At 37.9% G+C, this 20,336-nt stretch overlaps 1 protein-coding gene across 1 annotated transcript in view; it reads right to left on the bottom strand.

The window, feature by feature from the left end:
• opcml (opioid binding protein/cell adhesion molecule-like) overlaps positions 1-12,645 on the bottom strand; it is a 342,103-nt gene extending 329,458 nt beyond the window's left edge. Inside the window, exon 1 of the mRNA XM_067494419.1 lies at positions 12,320-12,645. Coding sequence (XP_067350520.1) covers positions 12,320-12,380 — 61 coding nt within the window. The 5' untranslated portion in view covers positions 12,381-12,645. The remainder of the gene's footprint in view (positions 1-12,319) is intronic.
• Positions 12,646-20,336: the final 7,691 nt, after the last annotated feature.

Here is a 20,336-nt window from a genome sequence, read left to right as displayed (position 1 = left end):
GTCATGATGATTTTATCAAAAAGAGCAAATTGCATGCATTTGTGTGCAATTGTTGGCGCAAGAGTGTTTACATACTTTTAAAAGGTACTGGTTAACTTATTAGCTAGAGAATAGAGAGATGACAAGAAGTGGGGGCTCCTGGCTGGACACAATCAAGTTCGTCTTAAGTCCTAGACCACTAGCAGCCCTTTGATATCCATGAATCTTCAACCGAAATGTTACAGATGACAGATGTGTTGCTGATATACACAAAGGAAGATTACAATTTTAAAAACTATACAAATTGAACTTTAATGGTGCCTGAGTCATTATTGCTTTAACTCATCCATTACATAATAGGGTCATGCACCCCAAGGGAAGTGCTAATGAAGGTGAGTGCCATTTCCAAACACACACAACATTGCAGAGGGAACTAAGTGGTACAACTGAATGCAGAGTGATGAGATGATAAAATATTGATTAATTCATTAAACATAATGATTGGTTTTCTTATCGTTATGCGTTGTGACCTCCACTTTGTAACTTTTCAGTTACAACCTTTTTGTTCTTTCAGTATTCAGGGGAATACGCTTCCAGTAGTTGTATAACCAGCGAGACAGAGCCATGACCTTGCTGTGAATCCATTCAGAAACACTCTACTGGCAGTTAACAAAAGTGAATTCTTTTTGAATGGCACACATGGTTTCTTTTATTAAATGAGGCATGTGAGTGTGTATGATTGTGTCGATAGGCAAGTCTAACACTCACTGCTGAAATGATGCATATGGCAGGGCACCATAGATGTAGCCCTTCACAAGCAAGTATGATTACATACTCATTACTGGAGAAGCAGGTATAATGTACTGCAGAGAGAACCTTAGTAGGTTGTTTTGTTGCTGATTGCAAGTCATGGAGTTCCTAAATGATTATGATAACTCTCGCAGAGTAAAGCTCATGGTTTAACCTGTAGGTCTATTTCTAATTTGACTAAATAAATTCCCTGCCTTTGTGGATCGTGTCTAGAAAGACCTAAGCTGTACTGTACATGGAAACCTAATAGCTCCAAAACCTTCTCCACCTGTGCGTGCACTGTCTGCAGCAATTAGTATGTGCCTACAAGCCACACCCTTGTTAGTGTAGATGGCATTTCTCTGTGGACTCTTCAGCAATTGCATAGGTAAAATAGTATAAAATATTAATAATTTCTGCATGAAAAATGTCTTTAGCAGTTATAAAAATTGCTGCTTTATTTTGTAATTCGATATTTTCAAATGTAAATGTGCTTATTGCTGAGCAGTTTTGATATTTATAACAAACCACAGTGTTCTATAAGCTCCTATTTTGGTTTGTATGTAAATTATTTTACTTCTGAACTATAATGAAGTCTAACTAATGTTGACCTCAGTTCTGAGGTGCTTGTATTTTACTAAAGCATAAAGCATAAATAAACATGAATTCTGGGTTTGTCACTGTGCAGGAAAATGTGTTATTATCACCCAGCTAAATTTGAATGATAAACAAATTACCAAGTGTATAAAATTAAGGTTCAAAATCATGAAAATATACTTTCTGCTTTCAAAAATGGGGGCTGTGTCAGATTGAAGCACAAGCAGGGTTTCTGCATCCACAAAAATTACTACACTCCCTTCTAAAGTCATTTCTCCAAAATCATAGCTGTAATCTTTGCTGACTTATATATAACTTATATAACTTGTACAGCGTTCACCCTGCTCAGTCGCCTCTCTTTGTCTCCAATATTCCAATATACTTGTATCCTAAGTATACTTGTTTCCCTCAGAAATCCACAATAACTGTACCCTTTTTTAAGTAAAATCTAACAACAAATATATCTGGTCAAAATTTTTAAGTCACACTTTTCTCTTTCCCTAGGCCAATTTGATCTGGTTTTTGCCCAACACTCTTCTTTTTCTTTAGCTGCCTCCTCTCACTCCTATCCCTGTTGTAAAGTGCTACTGCATCTCCTGCTTCCTGTTCTATGGCAGAGATGCAGATATGCTTTTACACTCTGCTTGGAGTTAATTTGTAAGAATTGCTGGAGCTTGACCAGCAGGCATGACCAGCCTAAGGTCTGAAAAATCTCAGCACAAAGGCACCTTATAGTGATATTGACCAGATAATAATTCTTTCCAACATTATGTTCATAAACCTTAATAGTAGTTCAGTTCTACACACAATAATGACTTTCTGAACTATCCATAGAATTGTCCTTGAAGCTAAAAGACTGTACACATCAGAAGTGATGCAGCAATTAGCAATAAAGTAATACTGGATGAGTGTATCATATGTGATTAACCACATCCAGGCAACACCTATTTCATCCTGTTAATTACACACAGTCTCTGATACACCGACTCTGTGTTGGAAGCTGTGACTAGAGTATAGTGATCACAGTGTAGAGAATAGTTGCAGTGTGCAGAGCTTTGCTCAGTGTTTGTTACCGAGTGGAGTGAAAGAAGATTATGGATCCTCACTGTTCAGCTTCTTTAAGCATGTCTTCACTGTCAACAGTGTCCACCACCAGCAACCAAGCCTTACCAATCACAGTTCTTGAGGGGTTTGCATGTATTACCTCTGCAACTGCTGGAGGCCTAGAGCGTAGCTGAAAAAGCACATTCCTTTAATAAGAAAAGACATTTTAGTGCATTTTGCACGGTTTGTCAAACTTTGCTCTACAACAGTCTCAACAAGGCCCCTCATAGACTAATATACTGTAGTTTCTGTTCTGACGAACACTCAAGCATTAGTTGGTTTTTCATCTGTTGACTTTTGGAGTAAGCTGAATGGACAGTATTGAGCTCTATCTGGGACAACAGCCCAAAGGTGCAAAAAAGGTTCTGTATAATTGGACTGTTGGATTGTATTACTGGATCATAGTTTGTCCTTAGCATCTGTCTCAACCCTTAGAGACTGGGGTCAACACACAGACACTGTCCCAATTGAGTATATAAACCTGAACAGCTGAGCACATAACATGACAACGTGTTTCTACATTACTGAAACGACCATGTGATTGCCAGGTAACATCCCAGACATAGGAACTATTTTCTAACCACTACCAGGAAAACTTGGGGAGGCGTTCAGCCAAGAGTCAATATAACTCCAATTTTCACTCTTTGTAAACATTAACAGTACAACTGTGTCTCTTTAAATCGTGAATATTGTGTAGGATTGAGCAGCCAGTGTCTAACTATGTCCGTATACTGTGCTGAGCAGTTAGCAGAAAGTGAGTTCTTAGAACTTTGAGTAAAAACAGCTACCTGGCAAATCATGAGCTGAAAGCAGCTAATGAGCTCTGTAGCACTGCATTATTGGTAACAATTGTCACTATAAGCGGCGAGTCATTTGACCCAAGCGTATTGATCTTTGCAACTAACAGATACTGCCGGCTGCAACTGTACTTTATTATACTGTCTGTCTGTATACTGCTGTTCAACAGACTGGATCACTGAACACAAATCCTCTATCAGTGCAAACTAACATAGCCAACAGCCAACCATTTTCAAGAATGTCATTAAAGCAATAGAGTGAACAGGTTCAGTAACAAATTCAATATTGGGGAGATGCTTCAAGCTTATTTTGATGGCCTGCTTTAACATTTATTTATTTTGATTAAAAACTGCTTTATTTTATTCCACAGAAAATAAATACCAATAAACATCATGCAGGAATTTAGTGGATTCAATTAAGCTTTTTTAGTTAACTTAATGCAAATATAAACAGGTTAGTTAATTTCATATTGTTATTACAACTTTTAATCATGAGTCATTTTGTTTTGGTCTTTCAACGAAGTTGATTGAACTGCTAAGAGTTCACTTAAGTCAAGAAACAATACTAGCAGTTTTACACCAACGTACATTTCTGAGCATTTATTTTGGTGGAAAACGAGTGCATGTTTGTAATATATATTAGCTAATAATAAAAATTAAGGTAAGCATGATGGAGGTTAGTGATTTCAGTTTCTATAACACCATAAAATTGTATATTGTCACAGTGTTAGATAGTTCTGTTAGTTGTTTCTGAATTCAGTGGAGGCATCAGTGAGCTCTTCATTCCACATGAAGAACTGAATGACTGATAAAAAAGTAATCTTTCTTTAACAATTGTCCATACTGCATGAGTCAGCTCAATATTTGGATTTTACTGAACTGCTGAAGTTCACATAATTTAATTTCTTTAAATAATTTTTACAAAAGTATTTCAGAACATCTTTTTGCAAAATTCCTAATACAATGTTCTTAAACTTGGAAACACAAGTTCCAAGTGTGACTCACTTCCACACCAGGCTGAAAAATAATATTATTATGTTACATGTAATGTCATCATAGCATTTAGCCATTCGGCACATCTACATAGACTTTTGTTGTGAAACAAACCATTGGCACTGCGATTTCCCTGCACTATGAAATAATTGATAAACAAGTCAATAAAGTCTTGTCTGAATGAAAGCAGCCCTAGATGAAACTAAGTGCATTTGTATGCGATAGGAATACAGACATACTCTAGTTCCAATGCATTTAAAAACAATTGGATTCTGGTTTCACAATCCCTTCTCATATTACAGGCCTGCAGCCTCATGCCATTTGAATGCTGCTTCTTGCTTGTGCCATCCGTCGCCTATTCACTGACAATCTATTACTTGCATCCATTCAAAGACTGTGAATCTCTCATTTAACCACCAGTGTTCAGTGAATCCTTGCTAGGGATTGTTCACTGATGCCAAGAGACAGTGTTCACACAAATGTAACCCCACCAATGAATGTTAGTCTGTGTTCCCAGTTATTACAATGCCGGGCCTGCGTGTAAGTGGGGACTTGCTGTCAATGATTGTTCCATTGTAAAGCTTTCTAGACAACACCTCTATGTCCCAAATCCAAAGCAGATTATATTTTATCAGACAGAACATTTTAAGAAACCCTATTCTGATTTGTAATTTGGAGCCTAAATTATTAATTATTAAGCTTGGCCTATATGGTATGGCCTTGTTTTACTTACATTTACAGAATCCAAATGTGCCAAGGGGCTGAATGAGTGAAGTAATCCCCAGGAAGGGTGCCAGGGTGATAAAGTCTCCACTTATTTTCCAGACGCAGGTTGTGTCACCTGTGAGTAATACTGTATGAGACTATGAAATTTGACATCGTACATTTTAGCGAAAACAATTGGCAAAAATTAATTTAACTGTGTTCTACTTTCAGCTGCCTTTTACACAGGGCGTCCTGTGTGATGACGGGCACCACCGTTAGCATGATTTACAATCAAATTTAGTCTAAGTGACATTTGATGACCTAAATATTAAGTAGAAGTGGATGAATATACTGATCATCAACAGCTAATAAACAGAAGCTTATTTTCACAACCAATTTGACTCACTGATAATTGCAATCCATCATTTGGAGTCCTTGGGATCAATGAGCAGAACCAAGCACTGATGTTGTCTATAGTCGGCTGTAGGCGTGTCATTATGATAAATGGCTCAATCAGCTGGAGCTGTGGACACTATACCGTCTGAGTCACACACAGATCAGAATAGTTGAGGGAGTTTTGGCCCAAACTTTATCTTGCGCCACTATGATTTTGATAAATACCCAGCCTCCAGGTGAAGCATGGAGCATTCAGGAGGAGAGAGGAAACTTTGTTCCAGGATGAAGACTGTCTGAGGGATAACACCAAAGTCCGTATCCATGGCTGAATAATGATGTTGATAATGTAGTAATCATTGTTTCTCTTTCAACTGTATTTACCAATCAGCCACAACATTAAGGCTACCTGTGGGAATGGACAGGGGTCTGCATGGGCACTCTGACCAGTCTGTGATTACCTGCCCAGTATGCATAACTGTCTGTTCTTACATTTGTCAATTATGGTCAGCATTACATTTTCCGAGAAGAAATCCAACAATTTTCTCAGCTGGAACATACTAAAAAGAAACTAATTTCCTTTTTGCTCCCATGTGATTTATGCAGGTCCTATGTAGCCTGTTCTTAATTTGGACATTGTGGTGGGTACTCAGATAGAGTTTATGCCATCACAGCAGATGGCACAGATGGCATCAAAAGAAAACTCAAATGAATGGAGAGGAAGAAAATTATTTACATTTTACTTTTATTCTAAAGATTCTTTTTTATCTTTTTTGTTCAGTTACCTAGTTAGCTCACGTTCGCATTACTTGTAAAAACTCTACTTACTGTAAAATGATTTACTTTAATTTTATTCACAATAGAACATAAACAACATCATATGTTGTAATTGACACAGTTTACCGTTTTCTAGAAGATATTAGCTCATTTTGAATTTGATGGCAGCAACACATCTCAGCAAAGTTGGAACAGGGTGATAATTACTATTGTGTAGCATACCCTATTCTTTTAACAATCTTCTGTAAATGTCTGGGAGACCAGCTGCTGGATTTTTAGAAGAGGAATGTTGTCCGTTCTTGTCTGATGCTGGATTCTAGCAGCTCAATAGTCCTGGGCCTTTGTTGCTGGATTTTTCGTTTTATGATGTGCCAAATGTTTTCTGTTTGTGAAAGGTTTGGACTGCAGGCAGGCCAGTTCAGCACCCAGACTCTTCTCCTGTGAAGCCATTTGGTTGTGATGGATGCAGTAGTTGGTTTAGCATTGAACTATCCGCTGATAACATGGTCTGGATGGTCCCGCTCCTCTTTAGTCCAAAGGACTCCATGGTTCCCAAACAGAATTTAGAATTTTGATTAATCTGACCACAGGGCAGTTTTCCATTTTACTTCAGACTATTTCATTAGCTTTGGCCCAGAGAACACAGCTGCTTGTCTGTATCGTGTTAACACACGGCTTCTTCTTTGTATGATACAACTTTAACTAACATTTGTTGACTGCACAGTGAACTGTGTTTACAGACATTGATTTCTGGAAGTGCTACTTAGCAAAAGCAGTGATGTCCAGTATAGAATCATAATTTTGCATTTGCAATCATAATTTTTGCAAAATGCATTGCCGCCTGAGGGCCCCAAGATCACGTGGATCCAGTTTTGACCTTTGACCCTGTCCCTTGCGCACAGAGATTCCTCCGTATTCTGTAAATCTTTTGATGCTATTACATATAGTAGATTGTGGGATCTTCAAGTCTTCGCATTTTACGTTAAGTACCATTTTTCTTAAATTGTTCCAAAATCTTTTGCCGCAGTTTGTAACAGATTGGTGAACCTCTGCCCATCTTTACATTTGCATTACTTCTGCCTCTCTGAAATTCTACTTTTATAGCCAGTCATGTTACTGACCTGTTGCCAATTAACCTAATTAATTTTCAAATGCTTCTCCATTTGTTTTTGATTTGTGACAATTACTTTTCAAGCCTTTTGTTGCCCCTCTTCCAACTTGCTGCCATCAAATTCAAAATGAGTTTCCATATTTTCCATGAGATGTTAAAATGTGTCAGTTTCAATATCCAACATGTTGTTTGTGTTCTATTGTGAAAAAAATATGGTTTGATGAGATTTGAAAATCATTGCATTCTGTTTTTATTTATGTTTCACATGTCTTCCCACCTTTTTTGGAATTTGTGTTGTATTTCAAACCAAAAGTATCCAGGCTGGTAAAGACTAACTGTACACCTACTTTTCCAGCACTGTAAACAGCAACAACTTTATACAAATATGCTCTTATGGAGTAACTGCCTGGTTAGTGCAAGTCGGGAGAATCCTGATTTCACTTCCCTATGGTAAATTCTGTACACAATTGCTTTTTTCGAAGCCACAGACTTTGTTATTTAAAGTTCCTTCATAGATTAATAAAACACCACATAATGTAACAGGACATACTGTACATGATGTGAATGTGAAGGTGTGTATGTTGTAATTTTGTAGCCCTTTCATTCTATCCTGTCCCTAAACATTTTGTTAGGTCTATTTAATTTCAATATTCAAAGATACAAACTCATGAAATCTAAAAGCATTTAGTCTTCACTATTAATGTTTAGAGCCAACAAGCAATCATACTCCATAATGACATAAGCTTTTTAACAATGTGTAGTGTGTATTAATGTGTATTTCTTGAGGTATTTTTTATCAAATGGTCATAAAATACTTACAGTACAGAGAAAATCTAAATGATGTGGTATAAACGAACTACTGCTCAGGAATCAAGTATACTCATGCATACAGTAATGCAATAGAGATAAAAGAAATGAAAAGCAAATGTTTTACAGTGACTCCTGCTTTTTTTAAACAAGCCCACGTACTAAACTTTTTACAGTACTTTCAGCAGACAGACTAGACATTTGTAATCTCCTTTTTGAACAAGCGTGAATATTCAACCCATTTGAACTGCTTTTCACACTTTCCCCACATTTACACTTGGACAACTTAATTTGCTGATGTAAATTAATTGTGTAGAACCTCAAATGTGCAAGGTGACGTTCCTCTGTTCTTTGCTGACACTGAAAACGGAGGCAAAGCTTTTTACAGGCTCCAAATACAGTCAGAGTGACAGTCCAATTAATTCCAATAAATAAAAGATAAACAAAGCCAACAGCAGGGTTTATGTTTCAATGAGGCATGACATTCAGCAAACACACTGGCTGGTATTGTTCAACTCACTGTCGTAAGAAAATGCGCTTGTTTTATGTCAAAGTCAACTCTATAACTTCCCGACACACACACACGCACACACACACACATATACACAAACACAAGTTCTTTAATAACCTTATCATCAGTAAAATACGGCATCAAATCTTCAAAGTGCCTCTTTCATCTATCAGCAGCAATTGTCAAGGTGTCCTTGAGCAAGGCAGTAAAGCAGCAGCTGTTCAGTCAGTAGTTGGGGGATAAAGTGCAGTGGTCCTGGGCAGTTCCCAGGTGTGAATGTACAGAATCTGTACAAATGGGAAGCAGGGCAATGCTGCAAAAGAACATGCACACTCAGCAAACCTTTACTTTGGATGAATAAAGGAGGTAAGGAAACATGAACCAGAAGTTGGGATATTCATGCTGCAGTGCCTCATACTTAAAACCGTCCATGTTCAAAATTAGGTGGTGTTACAGAGTGATGTCTGTGTAAGGAGGCAGGGGTGAATGGACGGGTCAATGACACATCAGAATCTACCACCTGAGCTTTCTGCCTGTGTTTCACTTTTCACTGTTTGTTTTGTTTAAGCATCTTTCCCTTCAACTAACTAAAAACCACACACAGGGCTGTCATCAAGAAACACATTTGCTTTTGCACATTACTGACAGATAATGTAGACCCACTAATGATCAGAAAGTGCTTTTCTGTGTTTCTGTAGAACCAAGCGTAATATAAGCTTATTTTTCAAAATTGTGAACTAATTCCTTAAGGTCTGCAGAGTACTTTGGGCAAAGGGGATAATAAAAATACAAGACTCTTTCTGGTCGTATGATGATTTCTTGACAGGCTGCAACATGTCTCTGTCTGATGTTCTCATTTGCAGTTGGATGATTTCCATAGAGTTTGCCCACTGCAAAGTCAGAGCCCAAAGCAATTAAAACAGAATTTGGCTCATGTTCCTACACTACCCTCCAACATGGCATAGCCTGTGTGTGTCAATATAACCCTCATTAATAAATGGACATATGTGTAGTATACAGCACATACTGTACATACATTAGCTACATGCTGAGTGCACCTTGAGACTAAAACAACTGTAAGAGCCAGTGTCGCAACATACAACATACAGATATTTCAGTGCCATTCTGTATATATCATCATTACATTTTCATTTTTTCTTCTTTATTTTATGCTGTGAGTTACAGCCAAATGGCAATGCATTTACAATCGGCCTTAATTAAGCTAAGAAAATATTGTTTCCCTTCCAGGGGACTATGATGTGCCAAATGACCTTTGATTGTGCCATCTGTTGTGGTTTCATTTTAAATGATACAAACATGTGTGACATGCATCTGTTGTCATTTTGTTAAGAATGCTAACAACAAGGTACATCCAGAGAGAGCAACAGTCCTATCATTACAAAGACAAGACAGTTAGAGTTACTAATTATGGCTGAGATAAGTACTTAACTTTTTAGAAAATATAACTTTTTGTATGTGTATGTGCAATTACACTGAAGTGAGTGCACCTCCTTCTCCCTCACAAGGTGGAAAGTTCACTACACAAGCTTTGCAATGTCCTCACTGTTTGATGGAGACATGGCATTTATGTTAGATTGATACATGGAGTGAAGAAAGCCATTGATCTTTGCCTGATTGGACCACAATACAAAGGGCTAAATCGATCAGCATTGCAATAACTTTCAAACACCAGAGCCAATCTGTCATATTCCATCCAGGCCTCAGTCACTCATCTGTGATATAACTGCTATAGCTATAATGTAATCAATGTGGAACACAACCAGCAGTTTGCAACATGTTGGTTTTGTGATGCAAGTGCAAACTCTGAAACAGAGTGATGAGATTAATAATAATGGATTGGACACATCATCTTTGTCAGTAACAGTCCCCTTCAAAAGCTGTTGGAACAACAAGGCTAATTCATTTGTTTTTGTTGTACTCTGAAGACCATTGGTTTTAAGATCAGAAAATGGATATAAAACATGAAAACTGGGTCATGTGACAAAGACACTATGTTCTACGTTGTTTAAAATTTAAAATTTTATTGTAAAAATTTGGAATTTCTGGTTTAATTTTAAGTGAACAACTATTTGACAGACTGACAGAAGTGTGTTACTACCCCTGTGTATTTTTGTGAGACTGATTGTTCAAAGAGAAAAAAACAGATCTTAAATGACTACTCTTGGTAGTGGTAAATATAAATAAAAGTATAGAGATGATCCACAAAACGTCTGGAACGTAGTTTTAGGCCTTGATGAGACCAAGATGAACGTCTGCCAAAGTGATGTGAAGCTAAGTGTGGAAGAAGAAAGAATCTTCTCATGATCCAAACCAAACAAGCTCATCTGCATAACACAGTGGAGGTAGTGTCATGGTTTGGGCTGCATGGCATTTCCTGGAACACAGTCACTAATCTTTATAAATGGTATATCTGATGATGGTAGCGGCTGACCGAATTTAGAAGTGAGCAGAAATGTTTTGACTGCTAATTTACAGAAAAATGCATAAAGACCAATCAGGAAAAGCTTTATTATGCAGAAAAAGTGACAGCAAAAGCAAAAAAGGGAGAGGGTTTAGACTGGCTGAGTCAACCACCAGACCTTGACCCAACTGAATGTATATTGTATCTGGTGAAAGAGAAGTGTACGGAGAAAGCAACCCTCAAAATTCAAACACCCAAAGAACGCTGAGTTGAAATCCTAGAGAAGCAAATCAAAAGAAGAATTTTGGTGCTGTCACAGGTTTGATGCTGTTATTACAGACAAGGGATTTGCAACTAAGTTTAATTTAATTTCAAACTTCTAATTCTTTTGCTCTTTTAAAATGTGGGTCATCTAATAGCAAAGGTGTTATTTATCGAGGTGTAAGTAACATCAAATAAAAGCTGAAACTGTGGAGAAGAGAGAAAGGCACGTGCTTAGAAGATCTGGATTCAAGGTTTAGAACTGGAGAAAGGGTTTTGAAACAACTTGTTTGCAGGACTGAACCTGAGCAGGTGCAGTGAAATGTACAGTAAATGCAAAGAGATGCATCACATTATTTCCCAGTTGGACTCCTTCGCCTAATCTTGTGTGCTTAGGGCACATGTTTGCATTAACAGATGCATAATTTCAAGACCCTGTGACTCCATCAGGAAGCTGTTTTTGCTCTAATGTCTTCTAGAAAGCTAGCAGCGCCCATAGGGTTCTGTCAAGAAGTCCTTTCAGAGTGCTCGTGCACTCCCAGCTCCAATGATGAACACATTTCTCTTACTTCATCATTTACTGTACATTATGATTCATTGACACTGACTTCTTAATTTTTTATTATATTTAACTAACCAATCTGTCTTTCAAATGACAGCTGGAAAACATACATTTGTACATATACTACACAACTATATTGTTGCTGTCTTTTATGTTTAATTCACTCCAAGTTATTCTTGCAGGAAATACCTGGCATTAGGACTTAATGTCATCTTCTCAAAGAATGACAAGTTGACAAGCGTACAAGATGGAGGAAACTTTTTCATTCCCTGTGGAAGAATTCTTGGCAGAACTTGGCCAACAAACAAAGCTTTTTCATCAACATAGCATGTCTTTTTGAGTAACCTAACATGTCTCACAGATCCATGCTGACAGATGATATAAAGAGAGAAACAAAGAGGAAAAGGCTATGTCCCAACATTGCAGCAGTGTGTTACCTGGAGCTGAAGAAGACACTAGGATGTAAACATATATATACACAACAAAAAGAAACATGCAATAGAAGTCTTACCTGGGAACACAAGCAGAGCAAACACCCAGGACAGGATGACGAAACATACCGAATTATGCATGCTTCCCAAACAGTGCTGATTCTGATCTGCTCGTTTGTTTTTACAGAAGCTCTTTTTCTACCTTCCCTCAACAGGGCTTCAGACAGCTGCTCACTTTTTTTCCCCTGAATGTCAGTTTAGATAGCTTTTTATCCCCACTTGCAGGTTGTACTGAAGATGCTTTAAATCCAGCGCAAGTAGTAGTTGGCGGTACGCAAGCACACACACAGAGAGGCTGGCTCCTCAGGCAGTATTCGATCTCCCTCTTCTCCACGTACTACAGCACACAGAGGGACCAGCACTCTGCAAGATTGGGGAGAGAGGAGGGGGAGGGCAGCCTCTGCTTTTGTTGGCATTGGCTGAAGTCTCTGTCAGTCACCCATGAACAATCCTAGCACTGTTTTTTTTTTTTTTTTTTTTTTTTTTTTGCTGCTCTGGATCCTCAGCCCTTCTTTCCTTTTTTTGCCCTCTGACACAAAAACAGCAGGATTTAAAATATGATGGTCTGATATTTAATAAAGGCAAAATAAATATAGGCCTCCCAATTAAGGCAACTGTTGATGTATGATTGTGGGATATTTTTTGGGGGGGATAAACATTCCCTGATGTGATTTGTGCTGTTGTCTGACATTTCTCGAATGTGTATTTAATCAAGGATATCACTGTTGTGTTAAAACAGTTTAGACCTTTCTATCTGCTTGATACACGCACAGTAGCTGTGTTCATTTGTGGAGAACAGAAACACTTCACTGCACAGACAAACATAATGAGGTGACATACTATGTGTGATGAGAGTCTCCCTCAGATACTCACTGCTGCTATTTTGAGTAAGGTCAAAGAGTTGACGTGTGATTCATTTAAAAAAAAAAACGATGAAATTCCCACCACGGGATATGTTAAATTACATATCAAGAACAAATAAGAACTAAGTTTCTATTCCTTTGCTCAGTGTTTAGAAAGTCCGATCCACTAGGGGGGAGCATGGATGGTTTACTGAATGGGCATAGCAGTCATAAGCACAGGCACCCAGGAAGTCAGGGGGTCCATAGCCAGAGCCTCTGAAGTTAATATGTCTTGTTTAATTAAGCTCAGGTTAACTACACAAAATGGCTACAAGACCCACAACAGTAACACTAGACTGTAACACTAGACAAATGATGGGCAAAGCAGACACAAAATGAAATGTGTCTGCTTTGCCAAATGTGTCAAAATGAAATGTAGACACAAAATGACCAAAACAGTCATTTTGTGTCTAACTTCCCAGTCAGTCACTGCTTCTACACTTCTCATAAAGTCTTGATATTTGCCTTTGTGTTGCATGTCTGAGTTTGAGAGTATGGAATACGTTCATGGCTGTTTCTTCTAGATAATGAAGAAAAAAAAAAAACCCTGCAGATGCAGTTGTCACCAACAGTCATACAACATACAATCTTGGTCTTAATGTGTTGGTTGACAGGGGTCAACATGGGAACTCTGATCAGTCTGCTATTTCACACCCACATATACAGGGATCAGTAATCTATTTTGTGTTCTGACATGACACATGCTGCATTTCTCCTGTTGCCACATAGAGGAGCTTTACTCAGATTTTTGTTGTTTCATCAAGTAAGTGCCAAAACCAAGCAAGATTTCACTCCCACTATGGCAGGCAGGTAATAAAGGTGCGTCTCTTCATGAGAAGAGTGTGAGCTGGTGAGACACATTCGATGCTGACCTGTGAGATGGGTTTACCTCTGTTATGGTGTGGGTGTGCTGATTGAACACAAAACAAATTTGTACTTGATACTTACTTTTTTCTGCCAAAAAATGGCTTTTCCATGTGTAATAGAGGAAGTATGGGGTTGTCTGCAAACATAATTATCAGTATAAGTCAACAACACAAGCTTGTTAATTCACTAATTTGAAGAACAAGACAGCAAGACAATGGACCTCTGTATATGTCACATTTTAATATCTTGAAGGGAATCCTGTCAAAGAATCCTGTCAAAGATCTCAGAGTCTGTTTAAGGTACACTGGGACACAACTCCTTAAACACAGCAGCAAACTATTTCACACTATACACTTTCACTAAGCTCTGTTTTTATTAAACAAAATTTGGCAAAACTCCCAGACTCTGTTCTTCAGAGAGTTTTTTGATTTATATGCACATTTGTTTTGTCGTAGACTTGCACATATTGCCACAAGAAGTTGCTCCAAACTGCTAGAACTTTCTCTAAACTTGAGAAAGTGCTAACTAAATTTTGGTGCAGGATATCCCAAGAGCCAGAGTTTCAAATGTCTTGTTTTATTACAGCACAGCACAACAGATCTTTAAAAGATACTTTTCTTCTTGTAATGTGATCAGTGCTAACAGAAAACTTGTGACGTGATCATGTCAAATAATAATAAATAATCATATGTCTTGTTAAAGAATGCTTTATAGAAGTTTTTAATTTTCACATTTTGTTTTTATAGAAATGTGTTCAACACTTGTGCAGAAGTGCTTTGGAAGCCTCCTGTGACCCAGACACACTGAACAGCACTGTTTTAGCAAAACATAGACCAATAAGAGAAAAGCAAAAATTTCTGCTTCATTAGTAAGTTTAGTAGCTTCTTATTTATTTTCAGTCTGATAACTAAGATTTTCTGAAGGGCTGTGCAGAGCATAGCATAGTGTAAAGAGTAAAGCAAAGTTGTATCAGAGAAGGGGGGAGTCTCACAGTGCTTTACTTCTACAGAGTAGCTTTAAACACTTTAAGAAGTTGTCTGCTAGTATTTTAATGAGAGGACTTTAGTTTATATAAAAGTAGACATCATGGAAAGGTTCAGCCAATGCTGTTGAAAACTAGAAAGGTCATGTTGGTCTGCATAAAACCCTTACCATACTAATGCATTCTTTTATTAAGAAAGTGTAGGGCAGGCAATTAACAGAGTGCAGTGAAAGCTGGCTTCTCCTGACACAGCACAGAATTCTGTCTTCTGATGATAGGAACCAGTTCTTTTTCCTCGGACTCTTTCGGTTCTTCATATTTTTGTTGCTTAAATTAATTTACTACCAAAAATAATTTTAAATTACTTTATGTGTAAAATGATTTACTTATGTAAAAAAACATACATTATATTGCTTATTATTTGATGTTGGTTATTATACTCAACGTGGAGCAGAGTGCTACAAAAAATAAATTATCAAATTATCAAAGATGCATCTCAGTTGGACAAAAAGGTCCAATCTCTGATTGAATGTATATTATTTGTAAACGGATGGATTTATATTTCTCATGCAAAGGTTGTTTGTGGAAATTTTAACTTTGCACACTCCACACTCTGCCTTTGTACTGTCAATAATATTGAATTGCATCCAAATTTTACTTTGTTTCCTGATGTCATTTATTTCCTTACCTTTCCAGCGTCTTGTCTCTGTATCACCTCTCTCTCTCTGTCTCTCTGTCTCTCTCTCTCTCTGTCTCTCTGTCTCTCTCTCTCTCTCCCTCCCTCTCTCTCTCTCATCTCCCTCCCTCCTGTTCCTCCATCTCTCAATGTGCTATCTCTACCTACCCCCTATGCCCCCCTCAGTGCAGACACACACACACCACCACACATCATGTAGTTGACCATTCACGTGAGGCTTGAACAGAAAAAAAAAGAGAGAGAAAAAAAAGCATCTTCCAGGCAGTAGCCGGTTCCAGTCGTTTACTTCAAAGAGCCGGCTCTAAGAACCGGATCGTTTACGAACGACGCATTACTACAGTCTTCTGCCTGGAAAATATTATGAACACGGGGTTATTCAGAAATTATCACAGTAGGTTGGGTTTAGGCAAAAAGACAACTGGTTAGGTTAACATGCAAAAACCAGATCATAAACATTAGTAAAAAGGTTGTGGGTTTTCCTGAAACATACCCGTCCTTATAGGTGAAGGATTGTTGTGGTTATAGTTACATTAATAAGCAAACTGTTAATCTTGTTGAATGGTCAGGGTTAAAACATTTGTTTTTCACTAGAGTCAAACTTCAGTCTCCAGCGTTAAGTCATGGGTTTTGACCCAACAGTCCTCCCTAAGTGGACATTCTGGTACATCATCAAGTCTGTGGTTCTCAGGTTCTCAGGTTCTCAGGCATCCAGGTTTGTTTACCCAGAGGTTAAATCATGTCATCTGGACTTTTTTCTTGATTGGAAATGTTTTGCTACATATCCATGCAGCTTCTTTCAATCTGAGGGAGATTGGCTAGGGGACCCATTTATATCCTACAGAGTCGGCCTTTTACTCACCTGACCTGAATAGGCTCGTTAGGTGGATAATAGGGGAGATGAGAACATGGCAGAGTAATAGTGATGTAATGTTTAAGACTCTAGACACCCATAATCCCCTAGGATGGGATTGTTCGGTGTGATCTCCTTGGCTGATGTGGGAAGTGGTCCTAATCTTCCTAGGGTAGGATGGAAGGAAAGCATGTGGTTTAGGAGATAGAGCAGCCATTCACTGCTCCCAGGGTTGTTGGTTAAATTTTTGTCTCCTCCGATCACATAACGAAGTGTCCTTGAGCTAGACACTGAACACCAAATTAGTTGCTCCCGGTGAGTGTTGGCCAGCTGTATAGCAGCTCCCCCATCGGTGTGTGTGATTGTGAGTGTGATTGGTTGAATAAAAAGCAGTGTACAGCGCTATATGAGTGCAGAACATTTACTTTATTGGAGTGTTCAATTTTCAATTCCTGTGAATTTGATTTGTTTATTATTTGGTATCTATCACATGGGAGGATCTTATTAGTTAATGAAACTGAAGAGACCATCTGGTTTTTCTACTCTAATGCTGCTGACAATAGGTCATTAGGATTTTGTGGTGTCACTTGGAGAGTCCATACATGCAAGTAGTGGCTTCTCCTGGATATAGATGTTGATGGGTCACCCTATCGATGGCAAGGTCTTTTTCCAGCAGTTTTAAACTCTCTATTGCCTCTTTCTTGCTCTTCGACAACTGTGGTGACTTTATTGTGGTAATCTGAAGTGTTTGGGACAATGTTGCATCCTTCTTTGTCTGCAGGCAGATTGGTGATGTTTTCATCCCTGCTCTGGGCTTTAATGGCCATTCTCTGGTGGTGAGGTTGGGTGGTGGCAGTTGAGGATTGGCTAATGCTGCAGAGACTTTCAACCTGCTTCCCCAACTTGCAGATTGTTGTTCCGGATGGCGGATCCTATTGCTGTAATAAAATCTATAACTGGAACCTGATTGGGTGTTATGGCTTACACCTCCCTCCCTGGCTGGTAGAGTTTCCTGTCTGAGAGTTTCTTTACCCACTTGTCCTTTGTGTTGTCTGTTGTTGCTTCATCATTGTTCCTACTCCTGTGAGGTCTTCTATAGAGAGGTGTGTGCCCGTCCAAATCAATTTCTAAACATCAGTTTTCCCTTTGTCATAATGGGACACTGAGTGTACTGTAGATTTATGAGAGAAAAAACGATCAAGGTTTTAACCAAATACCTTCAAAATAAAAAAGTCATAAAGAATGAATCTATTGACTTGTTGTTGATGAGGGTTGAGGAATATTAAGAAGGGAGTAAGAGTTGTTCATTATGAGGGGAACATGTCTGTTGCAAATTTATTAGTGCTTCTGCAAGAGGACACATTACAGGATCACCAAAGTCATGTCAGATGTATCCTCTGGGAACCACAAATGTGTATACAACAAGCCATAAAGAATATGATTGTTGTACTTGCTTATGCACAATGGTTATCAATAAATTTTCCTTAGATGAAGAAAAACAGGTGATTCCTTTTCACTGTCTCTAATCATTACCCACATGCAGAATTGCTGTTGTACACTTAAAGTACTCACATTTGTTGGTGCTATGACAAATACTCTCGTGTTTCTGTTGATGTGTTTGTTACTGCATTAAACAGTAAAATAAATCCAACATCAGAAACTGACTTCAAATGGTCCTTTGTTTATAATCTGACACTAGAGAGTGGCATGAAACATGAGGGGTAATGGGGAGAAGCCGATAAAATGATTATGGCAAATCATCATGTTATTAAATTTCCTATCATAACAATGTTTTATAGAAAGGATTCGTGCATCAGTTTTGGCCTGGGAAATTGTTTGTTTATTTCAAACTTATTATAATCCACATTCAGTTGTGCGATTGCACATAATTGATCTGCAATAGTGTACTTAGGCAGTTGACTAACCCTCCCCTCTAATTTGCCATTGATAGCTTCATTTCTAGTACAAAGGGAAATTGCTCTTGTTGGCTGGCAAGCTAACAATCATCAGGCCTCACAGCTGAACTGTAAGAGAAATTTAACATCCCGACATTTAGATCCCAGTCATACAATGACTGGAAGATTAAAATCTCAAATGCACTGCACTCTATTCATGAAGATTGACAAATGACCTCGCAGCCACTTACAAGCAACATTTTTGCATCCGTACATGAATAAGCAGGCTACATGTTCAGAAAGTAAAATTCTCAGTCAGCATTTGCATCTGTGAAACTGCAAACCTGCAGAATGATTCAATTCTAAAACAACATTGAATTATGGCAAATGAACAAGAGAACAAGTGTAATGACATGCAAAATTGTTTGGAAATAAAGTAACTGCTGAGCTTTTGTTTTCAGGGCACAGTCATTTGTTCCTGTGTTCGCATGCTGTGACATTCCAGGTTCCTGGCATTAATTGGATCCTGATCTAAAAAGGCTTGTGACATACCCCGAGGCATGAGTCCTAAATATAAATAAAATTGTAAAATATTGTGCGTTTCAAGCACACAGACTGGATGAAATTTCTGCCTATTAATTGTTATTAAATAAAACCAGAGTGATACCTGAGATGATGCTGATGATTGATTGATTGATTGATTTGTTTTCATACTTTATCTGCTGACATCACCACAACTATTGTTTATTCGCTTTTAAGCTTGTGAAATTATAGCCTTTGTCCTCAGCTGCAGTAGCAAATTTCTGATCCTATTGAAAGTGCAAAACAGAATAATAGTAATAACATAATAATAACAAATAATACACATAATTACATACCTTATGTTTTATACATCAACAATAACTATGCATGAATAGTAACATTTCCAAGAGGTACTGGCTACACTAAAAGAGCAGCAAGAGCTGACAAGAAGTTTTTTTTTTTTTACATTGGGGGCATCCTAGAGTGTAACCACATGACCTAATTGCTTACTTTCAGCTAATAGATTCTTCTTTATTTGGCAGGATTGTATTACTGTATATGACCAATACCCCTAAAATGTTCCAAATAATTATTTGTAAATTACTGCTGCCATTAGTTGCAACTTGCAAGCAACCATATACAGTGCGTATCTATGATCGTTTAAATCCTATTTTAAAAAAATAGTTGCATGAGAAGTTCTCATATTTTATCTGGACAGAAAAAAGAAAAGAGCAAATATTTTTGAAGTAAAGAATTTATGCTCTTCTAATTTTAGCCATAGTTAAACATTATGAGCTGAAGTCAAACGATCTGATCCTTCCCTGCTATTGGCATTTTAGTTATCGCTTGAAAATTTTAACAATTTCCATTAAACAAAAGGAGTAAAAATACAGAATAATTAAGCGCAAGAATTTTGTATTTTATTATTTGTATGTGTGTGAGATCTCAGCCCTACAAAGCTTACAACACTCTAGTTATGATTGTGATTTGTATCAGCTGCAGTACGTTGACTCAATACTTACTTCAAGCCACAGACAAACATAGGAACATTCTTTGGCAAATCATTAGTGAGATACATATTTGAATCTGTGCTTTGTTAACTTTCTGTGCCTCTGTTAACTTTAATTTAGCTGAAGAGAAAGTCTCCTGCCTCCCTGGACAGTCAGCAACAGCTTGCTAGTACTTGAACAGATTTGTGCCAGTACACAGTTACAGCAGGTCAGGGGAAGTGTAGCTCTCTGTGGAATGAATGTGTTCGCCATATTTGGACACCAAATGGATACCAATTCTTAATACATCCATATATCAATTGATGCCGGCAA

Source organism: Channa argus, chromosome 24 (genome assembly GCF_033026475.1).
Source record: "Channa argus isolate prfri chromosome 24, Channa argus male v1.0, whole genome shotgun sequence".
In the NCBI taxonomy this organism is placed as follows: domain Eukaryota; kingdom Metazoa; phylum Chordata; class Actinopteri; order Anabantiformes; family Channidae; genus Channa; species Channa argus.
The sequence above is the reverse complement of the archived record's forward strand: the minus strand, read 5'-3'. Positions and strand labels throughout refer to the sequence as shown.